Genomic DNA, 25,803 nt, shown 5'->3' with positions numbered 1-25,803 from the left:
GGTTGCAACACTAAGCAAAGATTACTTGACCATGGCCGCAGAAGGGTGAGTAGCTAAACCAGGCTTTGCTTCTCTGGGAATCTTTTGTTTCTCTGCTTTCCCTGACTGATGGAGACATTGGCACTTGACTGTTCCGAAAGCTGCGGTACAAGGATTGCAGGTTCAAGGGCTGATCTAGCTGATCTAGCCACAGAACATGCTCAAAGCCAACCTAGACAGCTTGGTGAGATTCTCAAACTAGGAACAGAAGGCTGGGACATGGCTCAGCTGCCAGGCGCCTGCCTGATCTGCATGAGGACCTACTCCAGTGTCCAGCTCCACAAGGCCGGCTTCTAAACAGACAATACAGAGACTATTAAAACTGCAATCTCTTGAGCTACTTTCCCAGGGTGTGCTAAAAGTTCATTCACTGAAGATCAGGAACACATGCCATGTCCGCATTGTGTCACAGATCCCCATGTAGAATAGGAGGACAAATGCTGGAGGTTTGGTGGAATTTGGCAGAGGGTTTTCAAATATTGCTAATGAGAGGCCACACAGAACGAACTCTGTACTGCGACTGAGTATCAACTAACCTTCGGCCGTCCCCTTGGCCAGCTTCCACACTCTAAGCTTACTCAGTCAGGGCCCTCATGAGACCATTTTCTTGCTTGCCATCCTAAACTGGGCTCTGTGTTCCTAACTAGATTTTCCATCATAAAATTAATATGCAAAGCCTCGGAGAATGAAAAGTATCACGGTTGCAAGTAAAAGGAGAATGGACACAAGAGTCCCTAGACCACGTGATTTGAACCCAGTGAACTCAACATCCTCAGAACACAGGTGACAGCAGGCAGCTGTTATAAGCTGAGAAGCCGTAAGATGACTCCAGGTAGGATAATGGGAGAAACTTCAAAAGATGAAGCCAAGCTTTGGACTTCCCTGAGCACAAGTGAGCCGGAAAGGGGATCGGGTATGCAGGTGCGACAGCAGGAGGCTGTCTGTGAGTAACCACCTCAAGTTGGGCGTGACTTTAACATGCCTCCTTCCAAGAGTCATCAGGCTTTGGTGGCAGGAATTTCAGCCATGTGCTCCAAGTAGTTTCTCACACACACACACACACACACACACACACACACACGAGCGTGCGTGCGTGCGCGCGCACAATATGAGAGCTACCCCCAAGAGCTGACAGGCCCTGCAATTCTAATTCTGGTTCAATTTAACAAACAAGCTTTCCATTTTTATGCTAAGACCACTCAGGTTTCATACACTTGACACACTTCGTCTGTGTTTTGAAGTATTTCACTGCTTTGATTTTTCTGGAAGATTATCTACCCAGTAGGACACTTTGAGAATCCAAACAGCCAAAACAGAGCTGAAGTATTTTTCTACATCAAAAACTTGCTTCTGACGCAGGATGGAGCCAGTCAGATGAGGTCATGTAACGCTCTGTTAGGATTGGCTGTTGGACACAGGTCCTCTGTGTTGGTAAGAACACGCAGCCCACCTGAGAGGCTTAAGATGGGGACTGACTCTTTTTCTGCTTCCAACTGAAGTCCACCCACGACCTCTTCAGTAACTCTGTCCATCTTCAGGGTTGAAGGTGTGAACATACACATTACTGATGTGGGATGCCCCTCTGTATGCTATGAATATGTTTTATTACCATTGGTTAATAAAGAAGCTGCTTTGGCCTGTGGCAGGGCAGAATATAGCTAGGTGAGAAACCCAAACTGAATACAGGGGAAAGAGGGAGGGGCCGGGGGAGATGCCAGCAGCTGCTGGGGAAGCAAGATGTAGATAACAAGCCACTAGCCTTGTGGGAAAATACAGAGCAATAGAAATGGGTTAAGTTGTAAGAGCTAGTTAATAATAAGTCTGAGTCAATAGGACAAACCATTTGTAACTAATATTAAGCCTCAGAGTGGCTCTTCGGGAACTGGCGGGCAGGAGAGAGACCCTCAGTTACACATTACAGTTGCCACAGGGGCAGGGACACTTTCTAAACACATTTCTCCATCATTTTGCTTTAGTTCCTCCATGTATTCCTCTCACCCAGCCTCTCCCAGGTCCACCCTTAAGAGGTTCTGGTTCATAGGAGGATAGCCATAAATCATTACAATTTCCTGGCTGATGAAGGTGAGTTTGCTCTCAGGAGCCCCAGGATTATACCTGGCTTCGTCCCAATGAGCTGAATCAAGGTGTCCCAGAATGACAAAGTACACATGGTCTCCCAGAATCAGGATTTTGAGGCAACCCGACCTCTGGTCTATTACTGAGTTCCTTTCTGTGGGCAATGATTCAACCAGGTCTGTGTACAAACGCCTTAGTAAAACTGGATGCTGGTTGATGAAGGGCAAGAAACAGAGAAGGTTGATGTCTGTGCTTCCTTAGACTGCACCAGACGGCAGAGCCTGTTTGTTCCTTCCCGGATGCTCAGACCCGAAATATTTGACATATTGTTTGGTCAATAGTTTAAGAGTATTTCTAGTTAGCTCTTATATCTTAAATGAACTCATTTCTATTATTTTATATTTTACCACGAGACTCATGGCCTGCTGGCAAGGTTTCAGCTGGCAGCTCACGTGTTTCTCCTCTGGCAGCACATGGCTTCTCCCTGACTCTGCCTACTCTCTCTCCATCTCTGTTTGGATTTCCTGCCTGGCTTAACTCTGTTAAGCCACTGGCTGAAAGCAGCTTCTTTATTCATCAATGAAAGCAACACACAGGCAGAAGGACTTCCCACACCACACACCCACGGCTATTGCCACGTGGCTGGCCACTCTTGTTTGTTTCCTTTATGGCACACAGTTCTTTAAGGAGTTACTGCACACTGCCAAACTTGACTGACTGAATGGTGGTAGCAACAAAATTTCTAATCAACTTTTCAGAATGTAGGTGGCCTAGGAGCCCTCAAAGAGCAGCCAGAGTTGGAGGTCTTGATGGGGCAATCTTTCCCTCTGATTTCTGGGCTCTGCTTTAGCTAGTGGTGGTTGTGCCCAAGAGGAACCACAGTTCATAAGGTGGGGTCGAAATGGATCAGTTTGTCATCTCTGGCTGTGCCAGCTGCCGCTTTAGCATGAGGGATAGAGCATCTGTGGGAGAGATGGTAAAGAAATGGATGGGCGGGGGGTTCAGGCCCCTGAGTTAACTGGGCACTTCCTTTGCCTGTGGTTGCTGGTCTGAGACCCACAGATTTGCAGAGAGCCATGGAGGATGGGCCCAACAGCTGCAGGTCCAGCAGCTTGAACATGAGCTCACAAGGCAGAGGGGTTTCTCCATGTGTGCGCCGCTCCCTGCAGAGGTGTTTATTTTCCTCACATCTGTTTTCCTCCTGAACCCCGAACAGAAACAAGATGCTGTTGGGTTGTGGGCTCAGTAAGGTCATTCTGCCTGACGAGTTAGGATCAATTTGAAATCCATTAGCTGGCCAGGGCTTGAGGATTAAACTAGCTACTCTTGTGTGCTTTGCCCATTTCCTTGTCAGGACTGAATTTTCTGTATTACACAGAACTGATGGCGCTGGTACTCCTCAAAACTGAGAGCATCAGCATATGCTCGCACACACGCACCACAAACACACAGAAAGACAGGGAGTATATCTACACGCTGATCTCCCAAGCTTTCTGGAGAGAGAGGGAGGACAGCAGGAGGAGAAGGGAGGAAAGGAGGGCAAATGAGGTGCCTGCTCAGTCCTTGAGTCTCTCCTTTCCCAAATTCCAGCCACCACCTGCCCTACATTAGCACTGGCCAAGGAGGACAACCATCAACAGCCCCTCAGTGCAGGAGAGCTCAGAAGGCTACTGGTGACCGGAGAGGCCGCCTGGGATTCCCACTTTCACCGCTTAGGAAGCGTGTGCTCGGAGATCATGACTGTTGTCTCTGAAGATGGGTAACTATCACCCAGCTCTCAGGGTTCCTACCGTTGAAGAACAGGCCTGGAGGAGCTAGTTCAGGGGCTGGAGAAGAACGCTTGCGTTCACAGGTGGGAGGGAAGGTGGGCAGAGCTGGGCAGGCAGTGGAAGGGTGTCATGTGGGACCATATGGTTAGGGCAAAGTACCCAGAGAGTGGGAGGTGTGCTCTGTCACCCCTCAGGGGGATTATGACATCACCGAAATGAACACATTTTCAGAGACGTCAACAAGGAGTCACGCTGGCATACACATTTCCCCATGCCACTTGCAGCTTGGGATTTCCAGAGGGTTCTTCCACCCAGCCCCACCTCTCTGCTTGCTAACTCCTATGGTATGCCTCAAAAACTGCCATTTCTTCTGCGTCCCCTGAATACTTTTACCAGTTTTGAAAACAAATTCCTCATTGCTACACCTTTAAAATCTCCTCTTGAGAAGGCCACGACGGAGACAGTCTGCATTCTTTGTGAGGGTTGTCTGTGGTTGAGCTTCCTATGTAAAGAGGACTGACTGGCCAGTCAGTCAGACCTGACCTGGTCACATGGGGACCATTGCTTTGGAAGGAACTCTGAGGCACTCTGAGGCCCATACCGGGAATCCCCTGTACTTCCTCCTCACTGTTCAGGCTACCCAGAGGGGCCTCGCCTCAAAGGGCCATTTGCGGCCAAGTTAGATAATGAGTTTGAGCCCTGGGTGGGTCCTAGGCTCTAGTCACACAGTGGATAGCAATGGAAGCTTGGCCCCTAGAGCCACAGTTGGCTCGGAAATTAGATTGGAGGAGATGTCTGCACTTTGGCCCAGTTTGTGCCTTCTGTATGCAGACTGTGAAGGCAGGCCTACTTCAGAGCCGACAGGGCTCTTCAGTGGCCTCACAAATAGGATTTATTAGGATTCAAATTTTATCATCAGAATGAAAAATGGATCCTCTCTCCAGTGTTAGCAGCCAAGACTTCACTGCACCCACGGAACACAAAATGTTCTTCTGCTCTCCAGGAGCAGGCCTGTAGCCCGCGAGCCTTGCTGGGCAGAGACAGACATGACTAGACATGGCTGCTACTTCGTCCTCCTGCTGAGATTTTACTGGAATCGGCCCCATCTTTGTGTGACCATTGTCAATGCTTTTTAAAAAAAAACAAGTAATTAGCACTTTGAAACTGATTATTTTTCAGGGCTGGGGAGATGGCTCAGCAGTTAAGAGTGCTTGCTGCTCTTTCAGAGGACCCAGGTCAGTGCCCAGGTACTTGTTTGGTGTCTGATAACCAACTCTGACTCCAGTTCCAGGGCATCTGATGCCCTCTCCTGGCCTCGTGGGCATCAGGCACACGTGTGATGCATACATGTACACGTAGTCAAAACAACCATACACAAAAAATGAATTTTAAAGTTAATTTTCAGTTTTTCTTCATTTTTCAAAAGTTTTTTATAATGAATATGCTTGTTTACCCCACACATGCCTCTGGCAGCCTCTGTTTAACCATGTGGAGTCGGGTGTCGGGCTAGCAGCTTTCCTGTCTGCTGGGATCGCAGCAACACCTGCTCAGCAATACCTGCCAGACCCACTGGGGCCATCCTTGATCGGGGCTTAGGGATTTTATCACCCACAGTGCAATTTCTCCTCTCCAAAATAATCTTTGTTCACCCCACTTTGGTCCATCACCTCACATTTGATTTTAAATTTGTTTAAAGATCTGGTGGGGATTTGGCAATGCAACTGCACACCCAGTTTTGATCTTTGAAATGGTGCACAATTCACTAATTAGTTCAGGAATAATGGTAACTTGATTATTGTAACTAAGATATAGGTATATTTAGGGTAGCACGATAAAAACAGAGTATTTATTCTGATTTTAGAAGTGTCTTCCTTTTCCTCTCCCTTTTCTTCTTCCTTCTTCTCTATCCCTTCCCTCCCTTTTTTCCTTTCCCTGTATTCCTTGGGGCTCAAGCCTGGGGTTTCATGTATACTAGGCAAGGGCTCAGTCTCAAACCTGGGGTTTCATGCACACTAGGCAAGGGCTCCAGGCTCCAGGCGCAGGCCTGGGGTTTCACACACACACTAGGCAAGGGCTCCACCACAGAACCACCATCAAGTCTTCATGGCGTTCTTTGGTTAACTAATCCATTAGGCGCACTGAAAGGAAGATTTCCTGGCAATATAAACCACATGTAAGTGCAACATTTTAATAAGCCCAGTGCAGAAAGTGAAGCAAATTATTTTGATGGACACCATCGGATTAAAGAGTAAAATGAGAAAGATCTTAGATTTCCATTTTCCTGCCAAGTACAGTTTTATGGGGCACACACAACTGACGTCGCATGCCATGTATACTTTCTACCCACAAACCCGCTTGAGACAGAACCTCCCGCTACTCTCATGTTACTCACAGCCTGTTCTATAGGACCCCCGAGAGTTGTGATGCCAGAGCAAAGCAGGGGTCTTATTTATGGTTGTTTCAGGGCAGGTGCCCAACACAACGATGAACTAGATTTCAGAACACCCAGGCAGGTCTCAGTGTACACCATATAGCTGGATGCACAGCCTCCTGGCCTCATCCACATGCTAGAGGTAACCTGTACTGAATGACGAGGTCACAGCAACTTATCCGTCTGGTCCACTAAACATGCCAGTGACACAGCCAGCAGCTCCCCGGCTCCCACCCTCTGCTCATTAAACAACTTTCTGGCTGTATCCTGGCTCCGCAGGGGAAAACCCACAGTGGCTTCTGGGCCCTAGCTGGAAACGATCATTTGCCACGCTGAATCAGGGACATTCGGCGTATGTGCAGGCTGCCTTCCAAGTCTGGCAAGGGGATCCCTATCCATTACACTCGCTGTGCCTGATAGCACCTAGGATCAGAGCTGGCAAAGGCTGGCACGCTATCTGTCCACTGTCACCTGAGAGCCTGTGGCGTGGCGCTGCTCCAGGGAGACCATTTGCAGCTTTACGTGGCAGCCTCCCTGGGTGGTTCCTGACATCACCGTGTTCTATTTCTAGCAAGGCGGTGTCCTACTGCAGCTATCTGGTGTCCTTTGGGATCACCAGCCGGGAACAGGCATGGTTAGCCGAGGCACACTGATCCGCCCTGGCAGTGTGAATACAAGTGCGTGCCATAGCTTTATTTCAGGGTTCTCCGGCAAGGCTCACGTGGGTTCTCAAAGCCAGTCAAACCACCTCCACGTCAGGCAGAAGAACTGGGACAATGGCGCGGCAGAAATTGAAGCACGGACAGAAGCCTGACTGCCCGAGCGTAGCAGCTGACAGGAGAGCAGAGAATATCCTAATACATGCTGAGACTTAAGAACCGCTTCCTGAAGCTTTGATAAGACAAACCTTCTGAATTTTTCACTTATATTTCTCCTTCTTTCTTCTATGTGTGCATGTGTATGACGTGTACCTGTATGATATGTGTGTGTGACACACATGTGGAGGCCCAAGGCTGATGTTAGGGATCCGCCCCATTGCTCCTCCACCTTACTCTTTGAGGCAGGGTCTCTCATTGGTCTGGCTCTCCTTCCCAGCCTGCATGCCCTGGGGCTCCCCGTCTGTAGTAATAGGAGCAGCGGGGCTGCGTCTCCAGCACCTAGCTGGTATTACCAGGAAAGATTCAGCATGGGCTAATTTAAGATGTAAGAATTAGTTAATAAGAAAAGCCTGAGATACTAGGCCAACCAGTTTATGATTGATGTAGACCTCTGTGTGTTTCTTTGGGATGGAACAGTTGCAGGTCTGGGTGGGACAGAAACCTCAGTCAACATATGTTTATTCTAGAAATTAAGATGTAATAAATGTTTGCCTTGTGTGTGCATGCTCGTGTGTGTAGGGCCAGAGCAGGTAGGTGTGTGTGTGTGTGTGTGTGTGTGCATGCTCGTGTGTGTAGGGCGAGAGCAGGTAGGTGTGTGTGTGTGCATGCTCGTGTGTGTAAGGCGAGAGCAGGTAGGTGTGTGTGTGTGTGCATGTTCGTGTGTGTAAGGCGAGAGCAGGTAGGTGTGTATGTGTGCATGCTTGTGTGTGTAAGGCGAGAGCAGGTAGGTGTGTGTGTGTGCATGTTTGTGTGTGTAAGGCGAGAGCAGGTAGGTGTGTGCATGCTTGTGTGTGTAAGGCGAGAGCAGGTAGGTGTGTGCATGCTCGTGTGTGTAAGGCGAGAGCAGGTAGGTGTGTGTGTGTGTGCATGTTTGTGTGTGTAAGGCGAGAGCAGGTAGGTGTGTGCATGCTCGTGTGTGTAAGGCGAGAGCAGGTAGGTGTGTGCATGCTCATGTGTATAGGGGCGAGAGCAGGTAGGTGTGTGCATGCTCGTGTGTGTAGGGGCGAGAGCAGGTAGGGGTGTGTGCATGCTCGTGTGTGTAGGGGCGAGAGCCGGTAGGGGTGTGCATGCTCGTGTGTGTAGGGGCGAGAGCCGGTAGGGGTGTGCATTAACCAGAGATGGACTGTAGCCATCACTCCTCATTGCCATCTCCCTTGGCTTTTTGGTTTTAAGACAGGGTCTCTCTTTGGCCTAGAGCTCAATGGGTGAGCAAGGCTGGCTGCAGCAAGCCACAGGGACCTGCTGCTTTCTGCTTCCCCAGTGCTGGGATCTCACATGTGCACCACCATGCATGGCTTTTGCCATGTAGGCGCTGGGAATCACACGCAGGTCCTCTTGCTTGCAGAGCAAGCCCTCTATTGGCTGAGCCATCACCCTGGCTCCCCCATGATTGGCTGTGGAAACTACACCAGATAAATCTGTCTATTGCTTATAGGCCCAGATGCTATCAGCAAAGGCAGCCCCACCATTCTCAAGGTTCACAGGAATGCCGTTACCAGCTCTTCTACCCAGCTGAGATAATGCAAGATGAGGTGGCTGTGGCCACAAACAGGGGTACACAATGGGGAGACTGAGAATTCAGCAGTCCCACAGGGGTGCCGGTCTAGAAACCATGCCTCGTGTGGATGGTTTGTAATTTTAACAGTACTCTTGCTCACTGTCATATTCACTATGGAAACTATAAACAACTTTAAACGTGATCATAAAAACAGTGTATAGGACATCTTTTTATAAATCTCCAGACGAGAAATTCACTTTGTGTAATTACCGGATAAACATCCGCTTCTTACTGCCTGCATGTTGTGGGTGGTTATGGAACAACATTCTTGTTTTCCCACCACCTTACGAAGCAGTGTGGCTCACTCCTCTTGTTCCCTTTGAAGACTTAAAAGGCACTTCCTACGTGACACAGAAAATGCAGTTTCTGCTAGATTAATCCCTAATTGGATCAACTAAATGGAGACAAGAAAATCAACCAAACCAGATGTAATGAAGGGGTGAGTTTAACTATAATTCCATGCTCACGGGACTGTCTCTAACAAAGCTTTTGCCATTGGTTCCCTTCACCAGTTTTAGTTTGATACATTCATAGTTACCCATTTGCAGAGCTTGGTTAGGGTTTTGTTAGCAGGATATCTTTAGTGAGATTACCCAGCTGCATCTCTCTCTATGCTTTGTCTTCAGAATAATCTCTCTTCCTATAGTTGGATTAACGTGAAAACTAGCCACCACATTCCCCTCCACTGCTCGTCTAGAATTTAAGACTAGGAGACTACAAAGAAAACATCTTAGCTGTTTGAGGTTCCAGACACCAAACTGGGCCCCACCCATGTTAGGCAGGCACTTTACCACTGATCCACATCCCTAGGCCAAGAAAGTCAGTTCTGGGGAGACTATTGTTCCACCCACCCATGCTGTAGACCTCCACAGGTGTGTCTGCCACAGCTGCAGACCTCCACAGGTGTGTCTGCCACAGCTGCAGACCTCCACAGGTGTGTCTGCCACAGCTGCAGACCTCCACAGGTGTGTCTGCCACAGCTGCAGACCTCCACAGGTGTGTCTGTCACAGCTGCAGACCTCCACAGGTGTGTCTGCCACAGCTGCAGACCTCCACAGGTGTGTCTGTCACAGCTGTAGACCTCCACAGGTGTGTCTACCACAACTATAGACCTCCACAGGTGTGTCTATCACAACTATAGACCCCCACAGGTGTGTCTATCACAGCTGTAGACCTCCACAGGTGTGTCTACCACAACTATAGACCTCCACAGGCGTGTCTACCACAGCTGTAGACCTCCACAGGTGTGTCTTTCACAGCTGTAGACCTCCACATGCATGTCTATCATAGCTGTAGACCTCCACAGGTGTGTCTACCACAACTATAGACCTCCACAGGCGTGTCTACCACAGCTGTAGACCTCCACAGGTGTGTCTATCATAGCTGTAGATCTCTACAGGTAAGTCTATTAAAGCTGTAGACCTCCACATGTATGTCTATCACAGCTGTAGACCTCCACAGGTGTGTCTATCGCAGCTGTAGACCTCCACAGGCGTGTCTACCACAGCTGTAGACCTCCACAGGTGTGTCTTTCACAGCTGTAGACCTCCACATGCATGTCTATCATAGCTGTAGATCTCTACAGGTAAGTCTATTAAAGCTGTAGACCTCCACGTGTATGTCTATCACAGCTGTAGACCTCCACAGGTGTGTCTATCACAGCTGCAGACCTCCACAGGTGTGTCTATCACAGCTGTAGACTCCCACAGGTGTGTCTATCGCAGCTGTAGACCTCCACAGGTGTGTCTATAGCAGCTGTAGACCTCCACAGGTGTGTCTATAGCAGCTGTAGACTTCCACAGGTGTGTCTATCGCAGATGCAGACCTCTACAGGTGTGCCTATCACAGGATGAAATGGGGTATTTTACCGGCATGGGGATGTTCCCTTTAGAGAAGCTACAAGAACACCAACCAGGAGAGGACTCCCCTAGCACAAGTTCTGATGCTAATGCTCCAACAGCCATGAGAAGACACAACTTCCCTACTAGCCTAGAAGGAAGCCTTCGCAGTTCTGTAAGCTAGCACTGTGACTTCCTCAGTGAGCAGAAGAAAACACCAGACAGATACTGGACCCTATAGAAGGCCACCTTAATGCCATTTGTAACAGGCTTAATGAATCTCCTCTGAATTTAGATTTCCCAAAACAGGTTAATGCATGAATTTTGGGTTTTGAGGATAGTTCAAAACCTTGACTTCCCCCAAGTTCTAAGCTGATAAAAACCATTCTTGGTCCCTGGAATCCTCCTGCATGGTGACAGTGGGCTCTATTATAGAGATGGATTCGCCCAACTTACATTCTTGGATGTAGACTTGGATCATCTTTAAAGGCCTCAAGTAAGCTGTGTGAAATTCTCTATCAAAGACTGTTGTTGGAAATGGGGGACGATGTAGCAATGGGGAAAATGCACCGGTGTTGTTTAAACCAAACCAAGTGGTTCTCCCTTCAACGTGCCCATCTTAACCGTCTCCTCTACTAGCTTCTTCAATACGGTGCTTTGTGAAAGCAGCGCCGTGCACTCGGATTCTTCAGCCTGATTGATTTCTTTCTCCTCAGTTCACCTGCGCTCTCCAAACTCTGTATTTTCTTTATTAAAGATGATTTGATCTCAGCTTTTATTACATCTCACCCACCGTGCACCGAGAACGAGACACAGATGAAGATAGGAAAGGATTCTATTTCATGAGGCAGGTTTGCTTGAAACATGAAATCAGAGAAAAGAAACCTCATGAAATGTAGGTAGGGGATACAAGGGACAAAGAAGTTATATGAAGGAAGGGAAATTGGCAATGGAGACAAACTAAGTTGCAAAAAGACTAACCGGGGACATGCTTACTCTAGGAGAGCCTGCTGTATGCTCTGAAAGGCTCCTGTGTTGGAGGCTTAGTGTGCAGCTGGTGGGGGGACTCTGAAGTGGCAATGCAGGGCTTGGATGAAGGAAGTAAACTGAGGCACATTCTTGACGGGGACACAGAGATCCTGCCCTTTCCCTTCTCACTCCCAGCTGTCACGGTGGGAGTGGCTCTGTTATAGCGTATACTCTCCCATGATGTCCGCCACCAACTCAGGCGCGGTGTGCTAGGGACCAGCTGCCGGAGCAGATCACCAGACAGAGAAGCCACACTCAGCTGTCAGTCACGCTTCCGTCACTGTTTAGACCACACTGTCCTTGCCTAGTGTGCCCTGTCTTCCTATACTGATGGTATAAACAGATTCTCTCCCTTCCCAGGTGAGCAATCCACCACAGGAAGCAGAGAAGAGGGGGTGTCAGGGTGCATTGTTGACCCAAACCTGAACGGTTTCCATTCTATTCCTCCTGCCTTTACTGCATGCAGGCCACTGCTGGTAAGGGAACCCTGACCAGACCTGTGGCTCCCTGTGGAGTGGGCAGAGCTCAGACCTGTGGCTCCCTGTGGAGTGGGCGGAGCTGACATCCTAGGACTCTCAAATGAGCAGAACCTACTAATGAGAAGTCCCTCTGCTTTTCCTCAGTGTTGACTCGCCATCTTATAATCCCTGGCTTTCACATCTGCCTAGAATTGTAGTTTTGACCATTCCGACTGTTGAATATTCATAACTATTTTAATTTTTACTACCACATGCATTACACATCGGATAATAAAAAACAGCAAACTTGCTTAATCCTCCTATTATAGAGGTAGGGATTTTTATCCTTTATTTTGGATGACGGAATGGAGACCCAGGGGTTAAGGAGTGTCCCCAGGCTCTGGAAGTTCAGGCTGTGGGAACCCCTGTGCCACTCCGCCCCTCACACCCAGCTCCCCTGCACTGATCCCTTCAGGTCTAGATTTCAGTTTCATGCCTGGTTCCTGGGATCAAACGAGTTCTACATTAGAAAGAGTTGAGTGGTCACTGCTCTCCCCAGTGAGTGAAATGAGCCACCTCACTCTATGCCTGCTGACCATATGTTTTTGTTTTCTAGATGAAATCCGCAGAGCAGATTTCTTCCTTCCACAGAGGACAGGCACTTGGCGCTGGATGGGGACTTTCCCAGGCTATGCGGCATAGATTCGAGGAGCTGAGACACACCCCAATTCTCCGATCCCACTAGAATCACACTGGGACGTTGTCTCAGAAGGCTTGGCCCAAGGTTTTGAGAGGAACACAGGGTTTGCCCTTCTGTGGTTACAAGAGACCAGCATGACAGCAGAGTCAGCCTTCAGACTCGGATCATGTCCCACCCCGCCCTACTCCACCCCACATGATGGAGCAGTCACACTGACTACTCCAGATTCTCTGCTATAGTTGCCTTTTGCTCATCATGTAAAATAAGTGTTACTTTCAAGAGTAGATAGAAAGATACGTGTCACTTATTAGAGCTACTAGAATCCTAGAACCAAGCCAGCGGAGCCCCTGGAAATCACCTAGATTCCCACCCGAGTCCTACTGAGTGTCAGCATGACCCGTGACCTTCAGAGCACAGCTTGGCATATCTAAGGCAGCCAAAGGAAAGCCCCGGGGATCATTCCTTTGCAGTTAAACCACCTCTAGACTTGGCTATTTCTGAGATATTCCTGGGTTATTATTGGGGTTATTGAGGATTTTGGGTTATTTGTTCCAGGCATGTTTCGGTGCTCATCGATACTCCCATAGTGTCATGGAATGCCACAAACGCTTTGAAACGCCCTTTGGAGTGCATAGCCACAGTAAAGCCTACTGCGAGGGGACCCCAGGAGTCAGAACGCGATTTCTAAAGCAAACATGTGTACTGAATTTTTCAAATGTTGGAAGACCAGGCAAGACGACTGCCTTATGGAGCCGTAAGGGTATCACCTGGAGAATTGGCCAAATATCCCGCAGTGCACCCATCACAGAGAGACAACAAAGATGGTTCTTCCCTCTCAAGACAAAGATGTCAGCCAACAGAATTCCTTCCTGCATGGCTTCAGCGTCAAGGCGTCCACTCTCTTTCAGGGTACACCTGTCCCCTGTCCTCCCTGGTTACTCCAGACCATTTCATGCCACTGTGGTAATAACTGTTCTAAGACCTTGAAAACTCGGGTGGACCCAGAGTTCCTGGCTTTCAGCTTAACAAAGGCTCATGTGCTATATGAACCCGAGTTTGGATCAGACAGGAACATACAAAGGCCCCTCTGGCTAGGCTTTTTCCTGGTGGCCACACTCACTATTAAATCATGTAGAAACTCTGGTGACTGGGGTCCTTCTGTTATAAACATGAACTCCCATGACAAGTCCCCCCTTTGTCAGCTCTGACCTACTGCAGGGCTAGATCAGCCAAGACGCAGGTTCCTGAGCATTGGCTACCTAAAAAGTATGTTCCTCGGAGCAGAGTGTTTGAACGTTAAATGGCTTAAGACTACTTTGTATATGCAAAGTATTATTTAAATGCAGCTGTATTGTTTGAATTAAACCAAACTTTCCAGCAGTAGTGGAATGGTGAAGTACTTGTTCACTACGCACAAATCCCTCACCTCAGCTGGGTCAGGGATACTGTAAATCCACACAGGATCTCAGCAGAGAGGAGAGTCATCGTGTAGAGTGAAGGAAACAGACCCAGAAAGCTGAGGCCACTTATCTCAAGACCCTGGACTCTATTATTTTACTGCGCCTTCATCTCTAAACCTCAGAAGGCATCTGAGCCTGCCAGTGTGCTATTACACGGCTGGTCTCTGACCTGACAGATGCGGACTCCTGTAAAATTCAGCATTTATTTTTCCAAGATTTTAAAAAAGATATAATTAGTACAAAAGCCCTACGGAAATGAGCTCGCCCGGTAACCTTCCCCAGTGACAGCGGCGTTTTCAGAGTTACCGCCGTCTTAACTAATTGCTTGTAATGTGGCTCGGGCCCGTCAGGCCTATTAGAAGCCATTAGCGAGGGTCCTGTGGCTTTCCCGTACAAGGTTTTCATCCCCACAGCTCACATTTTGACGGCATCTGTTACTCTCTGGAAGAAAGCCAGCGTTTCTGAGTAAAACGTATCAGTCCTAACAATGTGGATATTATTATTCCAGAAAGCCAGCCGAGAATTCAACAAGACCTTACAGTAATGACCAGAACTGGGAAACGAGAATTTTCTTTGGCACAGCGGGGAGAAAGCTTTTCGCTGGGCGATGAGAAGGAGAGACGTGAGCATCCCTCTGTAAGCTGGAAATAAACGACAAATCCAGGTCGTTTGCTCTAAACATCTGGGGTTGCAGCTTAACCCAACGGAAGTCCTTATTATCTTGGGTCACACGGCGTCTACCGGCCAGTCAGACCACGCCAAGGTTCACCGGCTGATGAAGAGTCAAACTCTTTTAGGGAAGGTTTTCTCCTCTCTGGTTCTACATTTTGTTGAGTGAAGCAGCTATGGCACAATCAGATTCAACTGGCTGTCACCTCCGTGTCCCTCTGAAGGGCGAGCGTCCCCTTCTTCACTCATGCCACACAATCTCCAAGGGAGCCTTGTCAAACCTGTGACTACCATCACCAAGTACACGTGAGTGCCATATGGCTATCCTCAGTTAGTGAATGCTTTTGGTTTATTTATTATTTATCTTTATTTTATGCATATTAGTGCTTGCTGGCATGTATAGATGTTAAACGGATGTGTACCTGATGTTCACAGAGGCCAGAAGAGGGCACTGGATCCCATGAAACTGACGTTGTGGGCCACTGTGTGAGTCCCCATGGGGTGCTGGGAATAGAACCTGGGTCCTCTGCAAGAGCAGCAAGTGTTCTTAACTGCTGAGCTGTCTCTGCTAAGGAGCCTTTGTTGTACCTACTACATAGCAGGCATCATTCACACTTCTTGGAAACCCTACTGAAGAGAAAAGGCTAAATGTTATCTTTGTGTGGTACACACATTATATTCTCCCAGAAGCTGTGGTCAAATGTCTGGCAAGAAGGATTTACTGTAGCACAGAGTGTCATGGTGGAGGCAGGGGCATGGCAGCAGTGCCATGTGCCTGGGACGTGTCACATCTAGAAGATTAGGAAGCAGAGAGCAGACAAGTTGTCCTGGGCTAAGAAATTCAAGGCCCCAGGGACCTACTTCCTCCACCAAGGTTTGCCTCTAGAGGACTGTGTGACCTTCCCAAACAGCTTTGCCAGTGGCGGAACCCAGTGTCCAAACCTATGAGCCTAAGAGGGACATTTCCCAAACAAACCATAATAGTTCATTTTTGAGTTTCTGCTTGCACCCTGGACTAGTGTCCCCTGTTTCTCTTTAGGCTTTGTGCCCTCGGATAAGAAGCCAGACTGAAGTAATCCCATCTCCTCACCACCAGCCTGAGGTGATCCCATCTCCCCACCACCAGCCTGAGGTGATCCCGTCTCCCCACCACCAGCCTGAGGTGATCCCGTCTCCCCACCACCAGCCTGAGGTGATCCTGTCTCCTCACCACCAGCCTGAGGTGATCCTGTCTCCTCACCACCAGCCTGAGGTGATCCTGTCTCCTCACCACCAGCCTGAGGTGATCCCGTCTCCCCACCACCAGCCTGAGGTGATTGCATCTCCTCACCACTGGCCCTGCAGCTTTGCCTCTCTCTTGTTCAACACCCACAACTACACATACTAGAAAACTAAAGATGCTTCATGGTCATCAGGGCCCCTTTAACTCTTCATCTCTGTGCCCGTTTCTTCAATGTGTGCTCCTAGTCTTGCTTTTGGGAAAATGAACCATTCCATATTATTATTATTATTTTTAACTTCCAAGATGTACTGTCATTTCTTACAGGTCACAGATGTTTTCTTTCAAAATTGTATTTATTCTCTCCCCCACTCCTGCTCTTGTATCCCTCCTCTGTGTGTGTGTGTGAGTATGCACACAATGTGTGTGCACACGCAGGTCAGAGGAGACAGTGGGATGGAGGGAGGGTGGCAGGCAACGCTGGCAACGTGAAGGAGATGGAGACTGTGAAGGCCTTGACTGCACACAAGTGCCAAGGCTCTGGCCAAGTGGCAGCAGAGTGTTCTCTAAACAAAAAAAATAAACCCAGAAAGGTCAGACTGCTGAAGTGCAGCAGCTATGGCAATGGGTAGGTGAGGAGAACCTTGTGAGGCTGCGGCCAGCCTGCGTGGGAGGTCCAGGAGGAACCGCATCCTGGGGAAGCAGAGACTCACGAGGTTTGTTCTAGGGTCTCTCTGCCTGTTGGCAAGTCTGCCCTACCCCTGGTCAGACTGTGAATCTGTAGACTACATCGTGGGAGGGTGCAAGTGTTTGATTATGTGTTTGTCATGGTCTGGTGCGGAGTGCCACCCAGAAAACCCTTGTCAAAGGGACAGAGACAGCCTGCGCCATCACGACTGCAGTCAGGATGCTTCTGCCCTTGTTGGGAGCCCTCCCTCAGCAGACAGCTCTGAGCCAGTTCTCTCTTCTTATTAGAATTCCTCTCAGGCTTCCCCACCACTGCAGGGCTGTCATCTGACTTCCTGTCTCCCAGCCAGCTCTACTCTCTGCCCTGTGGACTGAATTCTTAAAATTGCTCCTCTCTGTGCCGGGCCATGTGTGCTGCTGGAGACAGTTGGGCTGGCTTGCTCACAGAGGAAGCAGGTCCTGACCAAGACATGCTGGCTGTTCCTATGGGGGGTGCACTGTGGGCTCCCCTTGATGCACTGGGCAAGTCATTTCTAAGCTTCAGCCTCCTTGAATGTACGATGGGGCAGAGCTATCAGGACCCTCTTGGTTGTTGTGCAGCCTTGGTAAAGGCTCAAGGGCGTCTGTCTCTGTGAAATCTTTAGCACCTGTTATTTTATCTAATCTGCACTGCAGTTCCTCAAGGGGGCTTTACTTACAGGCAGACCATGTTTAACTTTTGAGACAGGACCATGAGAACGCCGAAATAGCACACAGAACACTGCGTTGTCAAATTATCCACTGTCTCAAGCTCTACAGATGTTACGTCTCCCTCTTTCTCTGAGCCTGACTCCAAGGAAGGTGTTCCCCATCGTGAATGCCTGCCCTAGGACAGTCAGGGACAGTAGGCCTCGGGTTTTCCTTCAGTTCACCTGGCGTCTGGTCTGTGTTCTGATCGATCTGCCAGACATAGTTTATCAATGGAAGATTCAAGAGCAAAGGTAGAGCATGTGCCACTACCCTACTTCCACGGGCTTCTTTCCCGGACTCAGCAGCTGCTGTTTCTGATCAATCAGAACCCTGGAGCAGTTCAGAGCCGTTATCTTCCTTGCCTTGCCCTTGGCCCTGTTCCCCCCCACAGCCTGCTTCCATCCACCATGACACTCTGAAGCTCAAATCCTTCACCCTCATGTATAGCATTGGAATACAATGTTTGAGGTGGTGGGTCCACACAGTGGGAGGCAGTCACACTGCTATAGACTCAATTTCTGTCTTACAACAGCCAAAGGGGATCATATAGAGATGGACATGCATGTTAAAAGGTAGCCAGCCGTTCATGGGCTTTCTGCTCGAATGCGAAGAGGAAAACAAGAACGAACGATAACTGGGTGGCTCCCTATGGGCAGTGTAGCCCCGGCAGGAACTTAAGCAGCTCCTTCGGAAGCTGAAGACTCACGAACAAGGTGGCTGCCTGCATGTGCACACTGACATGAATGAGTGTTCTGAATTGCAAAGACCCCTTGGCTTGGCTTGCCATGGAAACATTGTAAAAAGTGTCTTATTAAGTCCCCAAATCTTTAAAATAGGCTTTAGTTAAAAATGAGGCAGTTACATAATTGGCTTCATTAGATCCAATTACATAATCAGTGTAGATTAAAAAGAATGGAATCAGAACATATAATTTCATAATTATAACACATAACAATAATGCAGAAATCCAGTTGGAAAATGGCAGTGGAGAAAGCAGGCTACCCATAAATCTCAGACAATTCGATGCCTTCCATGAACCTAAACATGCCCTGCCCTTGTTGGTTACTGCTCACAAATAGTTTAACTAAACAAGAGCAACTTCCAGTGCAGACTCAGAAATCAACACTGGGAAGTGGAAAGCCATTCGTCCTTTTGGTTCCTTGTGTGGCTACCGCAGTGAACAATTGGCTTTCTTTATGTCTCACAAGAAAGACGATGCCACGGGTGATGGTGCATGCATCATCTTGTTCAGTTTGACCCAAAAGACACACTCTGGGTGGGTGAGGAGGGCATTCCCAGAGAGAGGGTTATCTGTGGAAGGAAGACCCACCCTGAGTGTGAGAGTCCCCACCTCAGGGGATGGAGGTCCTGGACTGAGCAAAAAGAGAAAGGGTGGCCAGGTCCTTGTGTTCTTCATCTTCTGCTTCCTGACCCACCAAGATGTGCACAAGTAGCCTCACATGCCTACTGCCACAAGCCACTGTGACAGCTGCATTCCTGGAACCACGAGCTGAAGCCAGCCCCACCCCCTCTTGAGCTGCTCTGTGGGTATCTCATCAGCGCAGTGAGAAACTAACAAACGTGAAGCTCCATCACACGATCTGTTCCTGAGGCAGAGTTCAACGGAAAGGCCCCATCCACTGTCTTCCACACTCCTCTGCTAAGATGCTCCTCTCTTAGAAGGGTGTGGGATGGGGTGCTGGGCTTCAGCAGGCCGGGGACAGGCCACTTTCTGGCTGTGTGGGCGCCATCCTCCTATGCTATGTCTCCACCTTCTGGTTTTAAAGAAGGGAAGGAGTGCCTATCTGATGAGAAGTTCAAAGTTCAACCTCCTGGAGTGTCTATGTTGGTGCGTGGTTCTTTAAATCATGTCCAGTCATCAGAGGGCTCAAAGGAAATTACTCATTCATTAATTCCTTGTTCCACTTATTCCTTCAGAAACTGCTTTAAGTTTCCTTAAAAGGAAGCGATGGCTTCGTACTTAGCTGTAAACATCTAACTTTTAGCATAGTTGCCAGCATATTGGGGATAACCCAGGTCTACTGAATTGTTTTTAAAACTTATTTCGGATATCAACTGCCCAGGTAGTGTGTAGAGCAAAGAGCCATCACATAGCCTACTGAGGCCTTTGATAAAATTATAATTTTTGTGTGTATGTGTTAAAATAGATTATTATGCTACCAAAACTTACAAATTAAAATGTCTCAGCCAACATTGCAGAGATCGGGAAGGAGTTGTTACTTAAGAGTTGAGTGAACAAAGAGCCTAGACATGTGATATGCTATCAGGGTGGCCCCTAAAAACCACGGTCACAGGGCAGGTAACTAAGAGATCCCAGGGACAGCCAGTGCCACAAGGGCACCAGGAAACATCCATCCTCTGAATACACAGGGACCTCCTCTTGTGTGCAGCTCTGGTTTGACGTGGGCCCTTTGTTAAATTAAATAGCAAATATCACAAAGCCCCTAATACAACTCCACAGATGACACTGGATGCTGAGAATGTCCCCAGTTGTCGGGGGCGGGGGGCAGCTAAAAGCCCTACATGCCTTCTCTAACAGTCTCTGTTCTGTTTACTGCTCCTCGGATGTCATCCTTGGGGTAACAGAAAAAAGCAAACAGGCCTCATGATGCGCAAAGGCTGTCACCAGGACAGGTCAGGAGTTCCTCCATGTTCACCCAGCTCGCCAAGTTCTGCTCCACTTCCCTGACTTTCCTGGATGCTCCATCCTTTTCCCTTCTCCTTCTCCACTCCCAGTGATTACACCAATCCTCTGAGCACAGACAAAGGTTTGTTTGCCAGGAGAAATGTGCACATGTAACCTTGAGCTACAAACACCTTCCCTAATTGTCCCAGGAGCGTCCACTTTGCGCCGACTCAAACGTCCACGCACTGTTACTGAGAAGCTTGTTTCCGGAGCTAGGAAGTGATAAGGCCGATGAGTTTTCATTAGTCTTTTAGATTCCTGTCACTGGCCGGGCACAGAAGCACAAAATGCTTTCTGATTCTAACCCCTGAGCACCGTGAGCCTGGTGTGGTTTGAGCGTAGAATTGTATGTGCTGAAAGCCATGTTGGAGGGTCAGGACCACAGGGCTGAAACCCAGAAAGCCTGGAGTAGCAAAGTTTCTGAGTCGGGTGTGTAACATACGGGCTTTCAGTTTTCCAGACTCAGCCATCTTCCACATGAACTGTTTTATTTGTGTCAGACTTGAGCTGCTGTGTCTCTCCCTCTTCTGTCTATGAAAATTCAGGGAAGAAGCTTGCTCCCTAGAGTCATGTAGCTCAGACAGGAATGAGATGTTTCATATCAACCTAAACTTGTGGGCTCTCATTTCTCCTGGAATCTTCTGGAAAAGGGCTCTGACACAAGGGGGCAGGGGCAGGACCACAAATAAAGAGCTGTGACACTTAGACACTCAAGAGGGACCATCTGATAAATGCTGCTCGGAATGGCAAGGCTGAAGAGGGCTGCCCGTCTTCACTGGACTTTCTCTGCAGGAAGAGAGTTCCACCTCATGGAGCCCAGAGCTCACACCTGCCCATTCTCCACGGCTTCTTGTGGCTGTCAGTTCTGACACTGACATTTCTAGCCCCCGGAGCCTTCTGCCTTCTAGACCTGTGGTGTGTCTGCCTTCAGTTTCCACAGCAGGGTCCCAGCTGTCCCTTTCTTCCTGTTGCCCCCCCCTCTGCCCACCTTGCAAGCCTGCCAGTTCTGATGGCCACCCTCTCTCGCCTTCTGTGGCTGTCAGAGCGAGAACTATTTAAGCCCCCACGCTCGCCAGGAACTGGGACTGCACAGACATAAACTCCTAGCGTTAGGAAGATGAAGGCGGGGTGATCATGAGTTCCAGGACAGCCTGGACGACACAGCGACAATCAAGAGCAATGGTCCAGTCATTGTGCCAGGCGGTGCTGAGCATACACACTGCTGCTGAGCATACACACTGCTGTGTGAGGGAAGGACGCAGCAGTTTCCCCATTTTAGGTGAGAGTAAGAGCTAAGTCCGGGATGCCCAATCCCCAAGGCCTGCAGCAGAGCTGAGGTTCCATCCACTTCACTATCCAGAAGAATTCACCATGCTCGGTTTCCAGTCTCACTTCAGACTTGGGTCTCTTCCCCAGACAGAGGGCCTATCCCACAGACACCACCTTTCTCGGCATGCCTAGACTCTTGTGCACGAATGTCTGGCCCTCTTCTCCTCCTCTGCTCCCTCCCCCCACTCAATGTTAAATGCATCTCTGGGGCTCTCTTTTCCTTTTCCCAGCAGCTCACGCCCCACAGCCTGATACTATGTTAGGCCACACCAATCTCTTGGCAGTGATCATCGGTGGATTTCTGTCACTAGTGAAACCACACTCAGATGTCGACGTACATTAGTTAAAATGCCAACTGCTTTTCTGCCACCTCTTAGAGCTTCCTACAAATGGTCCGCTATGAGCAGTGAAACTGGGCAACTAGGAGGCCCTGAGTGTGTGACCAATCTCGGCTGTCAGTTTGATTGGCTGGGTAAGCACCCGAGAGGGGAGGGGCGCAAGCGGGTATGGCCGTGACGATGTGGGCCTGTCTAGAGACAGTCAGGCCACCGGGGCTCTGACCAGTGAGTGCATTAATGCACTGGTGGACTACTGGAGGTGAGGTTCACTGGAGGAGGTGTGTCCCTAGGGCTTCCATCTTGCCCTCACCGCTTCTGGTGCCTGTTTCACTCTGCTTCCTGTTGGCCACTAGGTGAACAGTTTTCCACTTGCACTGGGCCCCAAATGCAGAGCCATGTGTTTGTGGACTGAACCCGGGAAACCATGAACAAAACAAATCTTTCAGTGCAAGGTGATGGCTCAGAAGGCAAACCGCTTGCCGTCTGCAAGAACAAGGACTTAGCACCCATGTAAAAGGCAGGCATGAAGACGTGTGTACCTGCAACTCCAGTGCTGGGGTAGGGGCGTGATGGAGGCAGCGGACCCTGGGAGCTCACTGACCAGCCAGTCTAGCTGAAATGGTGAACTCCAGTGTTGTAATTACTTTTCTGTTGCTGGAAGAAGGCACCGTGACCAAGGTGCCTTATAGAAGAAAGAATTTATTTGGCTTATGGTTCCAGAGGGTTAGAGCCCACCACTATCACGGTAGAGAGCATAGAAGCAGGCAGGCAGGCATGGTGCTGGAGCGGCAGCTGAGAACTTATACATGGATCCACAAGCACAAGGCAGAGAGAACTAACTGGGAATGGCTTGGACTTTTGAAACCTCTAAGTCCACCCCCAGTGACACGCCTCCTCCAACAAGGCCACACCTCCCAATCCTTCTCAAGCAGTTCCACCAAGGGCAGAGCAAGTATTCAGACCTATGGAGTCCACTCTCATTCAAACCACCCATCTAGATCTGATGAGTGACTGTCTCAGAGCAAGCAGAAGGTGGAAAGTGATCAAGACAGATACACCTGATGTCAGCTTCTGGCTTCACATATGCAGATGTATGCATGCATACAACCCCCACCACAGGTACATGGGCACACACACACACGCACACACACCTTTCTTCCTTCAAGACCTGTCAGGTGTTTGCCATGCCAATGGTGACAGCTAACTAACATCTCAGAGGGTCTGAGCAACTCATTCCCAGCTGTTCCTGCTGTCCCTCACAAGAGCTCACTCAGATCCAGCAGACAAACCCCACCGCACAAGTCCTGCCTTGTCCTCCCCAGGACACACAGACACTCCCAACAACCTTTCCACATCCGATGCCACTCTGTGACCCTCAGCCTCTACAGGTTCTCGTCACATGACTGGGCAAACATGGCACACCACCACTTCCAATTGGTGGTTCCCCCACAACTGAGCTCTACAGAGAGGGATATGCCATTCTTTGCACTGTATTCTCAGAAATATTTCATACAAAAGACTTTACAGGAGCAAAATAAATATAAAATTATTAAATTTACTCAACTTCGATAGAGTACAGCTATGAGGTCACATTTGTAAGTTCTATGTCTCAGATGCTCATCTCCCAATGAACAGATGGGAAATGTTTCCCAGAAACACTGTCCAGAATGCATGAACGAAGCCATGATAGAGTCCCTAATGGGACTTTCCCCAATATAAAGGAAGAGGAGAGAAAGTTAAATGTGGGGAAATAGACAAGATACTATCTTCTGTCCATGTCTAAGGAAGAATGCAGAGAAAGCAGTCATAATCAGAAGTCAAGAATGAAAATGCCGGGAAGATGCCAAGGTATAAAAGCTCTAGTTACACACGGTCTTCTGGAGACACAGCTACTGACAGGTAAGCAAATCAACACTGTGTCAACCTACACTTTCAATAAGACAATGCCCAGATAGATGTACGAACAGATAGATGAATGGATGTATTGATAGTTGAAATGATAGACAGACAGACAGATAGATAGCAGATGGATAAAAGATAGATACATGATAGGTAGATGATTGGATAGATAGATTTAAATAGATGATGAATGGATGATGGGTGGATGGATGGATGATGAATGGATGATGGATGATGGATGGATGGATGGATGGATGATGGATGGATGGATGATGGATGGATGGATGATGGATGGTTGGATGGATGATGGATGGATGATGGATGGTTGGATGGATGATGGATGGATGATGGATGATGGATGGATGGTTGGATGGATGATGGATGGATGATGGATGATGGATGGATGGATGATGGATGGATGGATGGATGGATGATGGATGGATGGATGATGAATGGATGGATGGATGGATGGATGATGGATGGATGGATGATGGATGGATGGATGATGGATGGATGGATGATGAATGGATGGATGGATGGATGATGGATGGATGGATGATGAATGGATGATGGATGATGGATGGATGATGGATGGATGGATGATGGATGACGGATGGTTGGATGGATGATGGATAGATGCATGCATGGATGAATGGATGGATGGAGGTTAGATGGATGGATTAATGGGCAGGCTTTGGCGGTATTGCGTCTTTTTTGTCTAAGTAGGTGACCTACTCCTTCAGGGTCAGGTCTAGAGCCACAAACCTTAACTCCTCTCTTTACCTTACTTCTCCCCTTAACTCCATATCCCCTCTTATTGGTCCCTCTCCCTACCTCGCTCTCTCACCATGAACCCAACACCAGGACTTAGGACTGAGTAGAAGGGTCAGCTTCCTCTAAAGCCAAAACCAGTGGTCTCCCACCAGGCTCCCCTAAACACACACATTCATAAACACAAGCCTTTTTGAGTTATTGTTTTTGGAAATTCAAGGAATCTCTTGAAGCATGACTCTTCAGTTTGCATGCGACAATATGAAACTTCCAGATTTGGGAACTGAGAGGTCCAGTGATGACTGGAGGTTTGAGGTCAGGGCTTAGGGGTCAGAGGTCAGAGATTTCAAGGGGAAGCTCTTCACTACACAGATCATCCCTGGGAGAATGCTCTCCGTGCGCTGGAGACATAGATTTGATCCGATAACAAGGATGTTAACAGTGTGGAAATTCTCCAGCGACTGACAAGCTTATTTGAAGGCTCACAAAAAGTCAGAGCCAGAATATCTCTCGCCCAAGAGGGGGGCAGGGGAGACTTGGACACTGAAGGCCTCTGAGCTGTGACATGAGCTAAGTTGGAGAATCAGGAATGGCTGAGTCAGCCGCACTCACCGCGATCATCTGCGCTACGTAGCTCTCCGGCCCTGTGTATTCTGTCGGGTCCTTCACCTTCACCAGGACGATGAAGTACAGGTAATGCCACATGTTGTGCTCTGACTTGATGTGCTCCTCAAAGGAGACCGTCTTGTTGTCAAACTTGTCCCTCTCCAGGCCTGCAAAACACAGGAAACACTATGTATGCAATTTTTCATTTAATCAGAACTTCTTGGCATAAAAATAAAACAGGGCCATTATTGTAAATGAACAACAAACCTGCTTTCTGGAAGAGTGTACCACTTTAAAATACTGTTAGAATTTAAAACAATCATACAAGGCTGGAGAGATGGCTCAGTGGTTAAGAGCACTGTCTGCTCTTCCAAAAGTTCTGGAGTTCAATTCCCAGTAACCACATGCTAGCTCACAGCCATCTGTGATGAGACCTGGTGCCCTCTTCTGGCCTGCAGGCATACAGGCAGACAAATCACTGTATACATAATAAACAAACAAAACTTTTAAAAAGAAGCAATACATAACAGCTCTAGATAAAAGAGGCTGTGGTTTATAGACTCATCCCCAACTATTTATTTTCCTCCCCCATGATCCTTGGGAATGGGCAGTT

At 48.6% G+C, this 25,803-nt stretch overlaps 1 protein-coding gene across 1 annotated transcript in view; it reads right to left on the bottom strand.

Moving 5' to 3' along the window:
* The window catches only part of Itpr2 (inositol 1,4,5-trisphosphate receptor type 2), a 411,976-nt gene that overhangs the window by 11,811 nt on the left and 374,362 nt on the right, over positions 1-25,803 (bottom strand). Inside the window, exon 55 of the mRNA XM_075982281.1 lies at positions 25,197-25,357. Within this exon, the coding sequence (XP_075838396.1) occupies positions 25,197-25,357 (161 nt within the window). The remainder of the gene's footprint in view (positions 1-25,196; positions 25,358-25,803) is intronic.

Source organism: Microtus pennsylvanicus, chromosome 8 (assembly GCF_037038515.1).
Source record: "Microtus pennsylvanicus isolate mMicPen1 chromosome 8, mMicPen1.hap1, whole genome shotgun sequence".
NCBI lineage: Eukaryota > Metazoa > Chordata > Mammalia > Rodentia > Cricetidae > Microtus > Microtus pennsylvanicus.
Note: the sequence above shows the minus strand (reverse complement) of the source record. Positions and strands in the feature narration are given on the sequence as shown.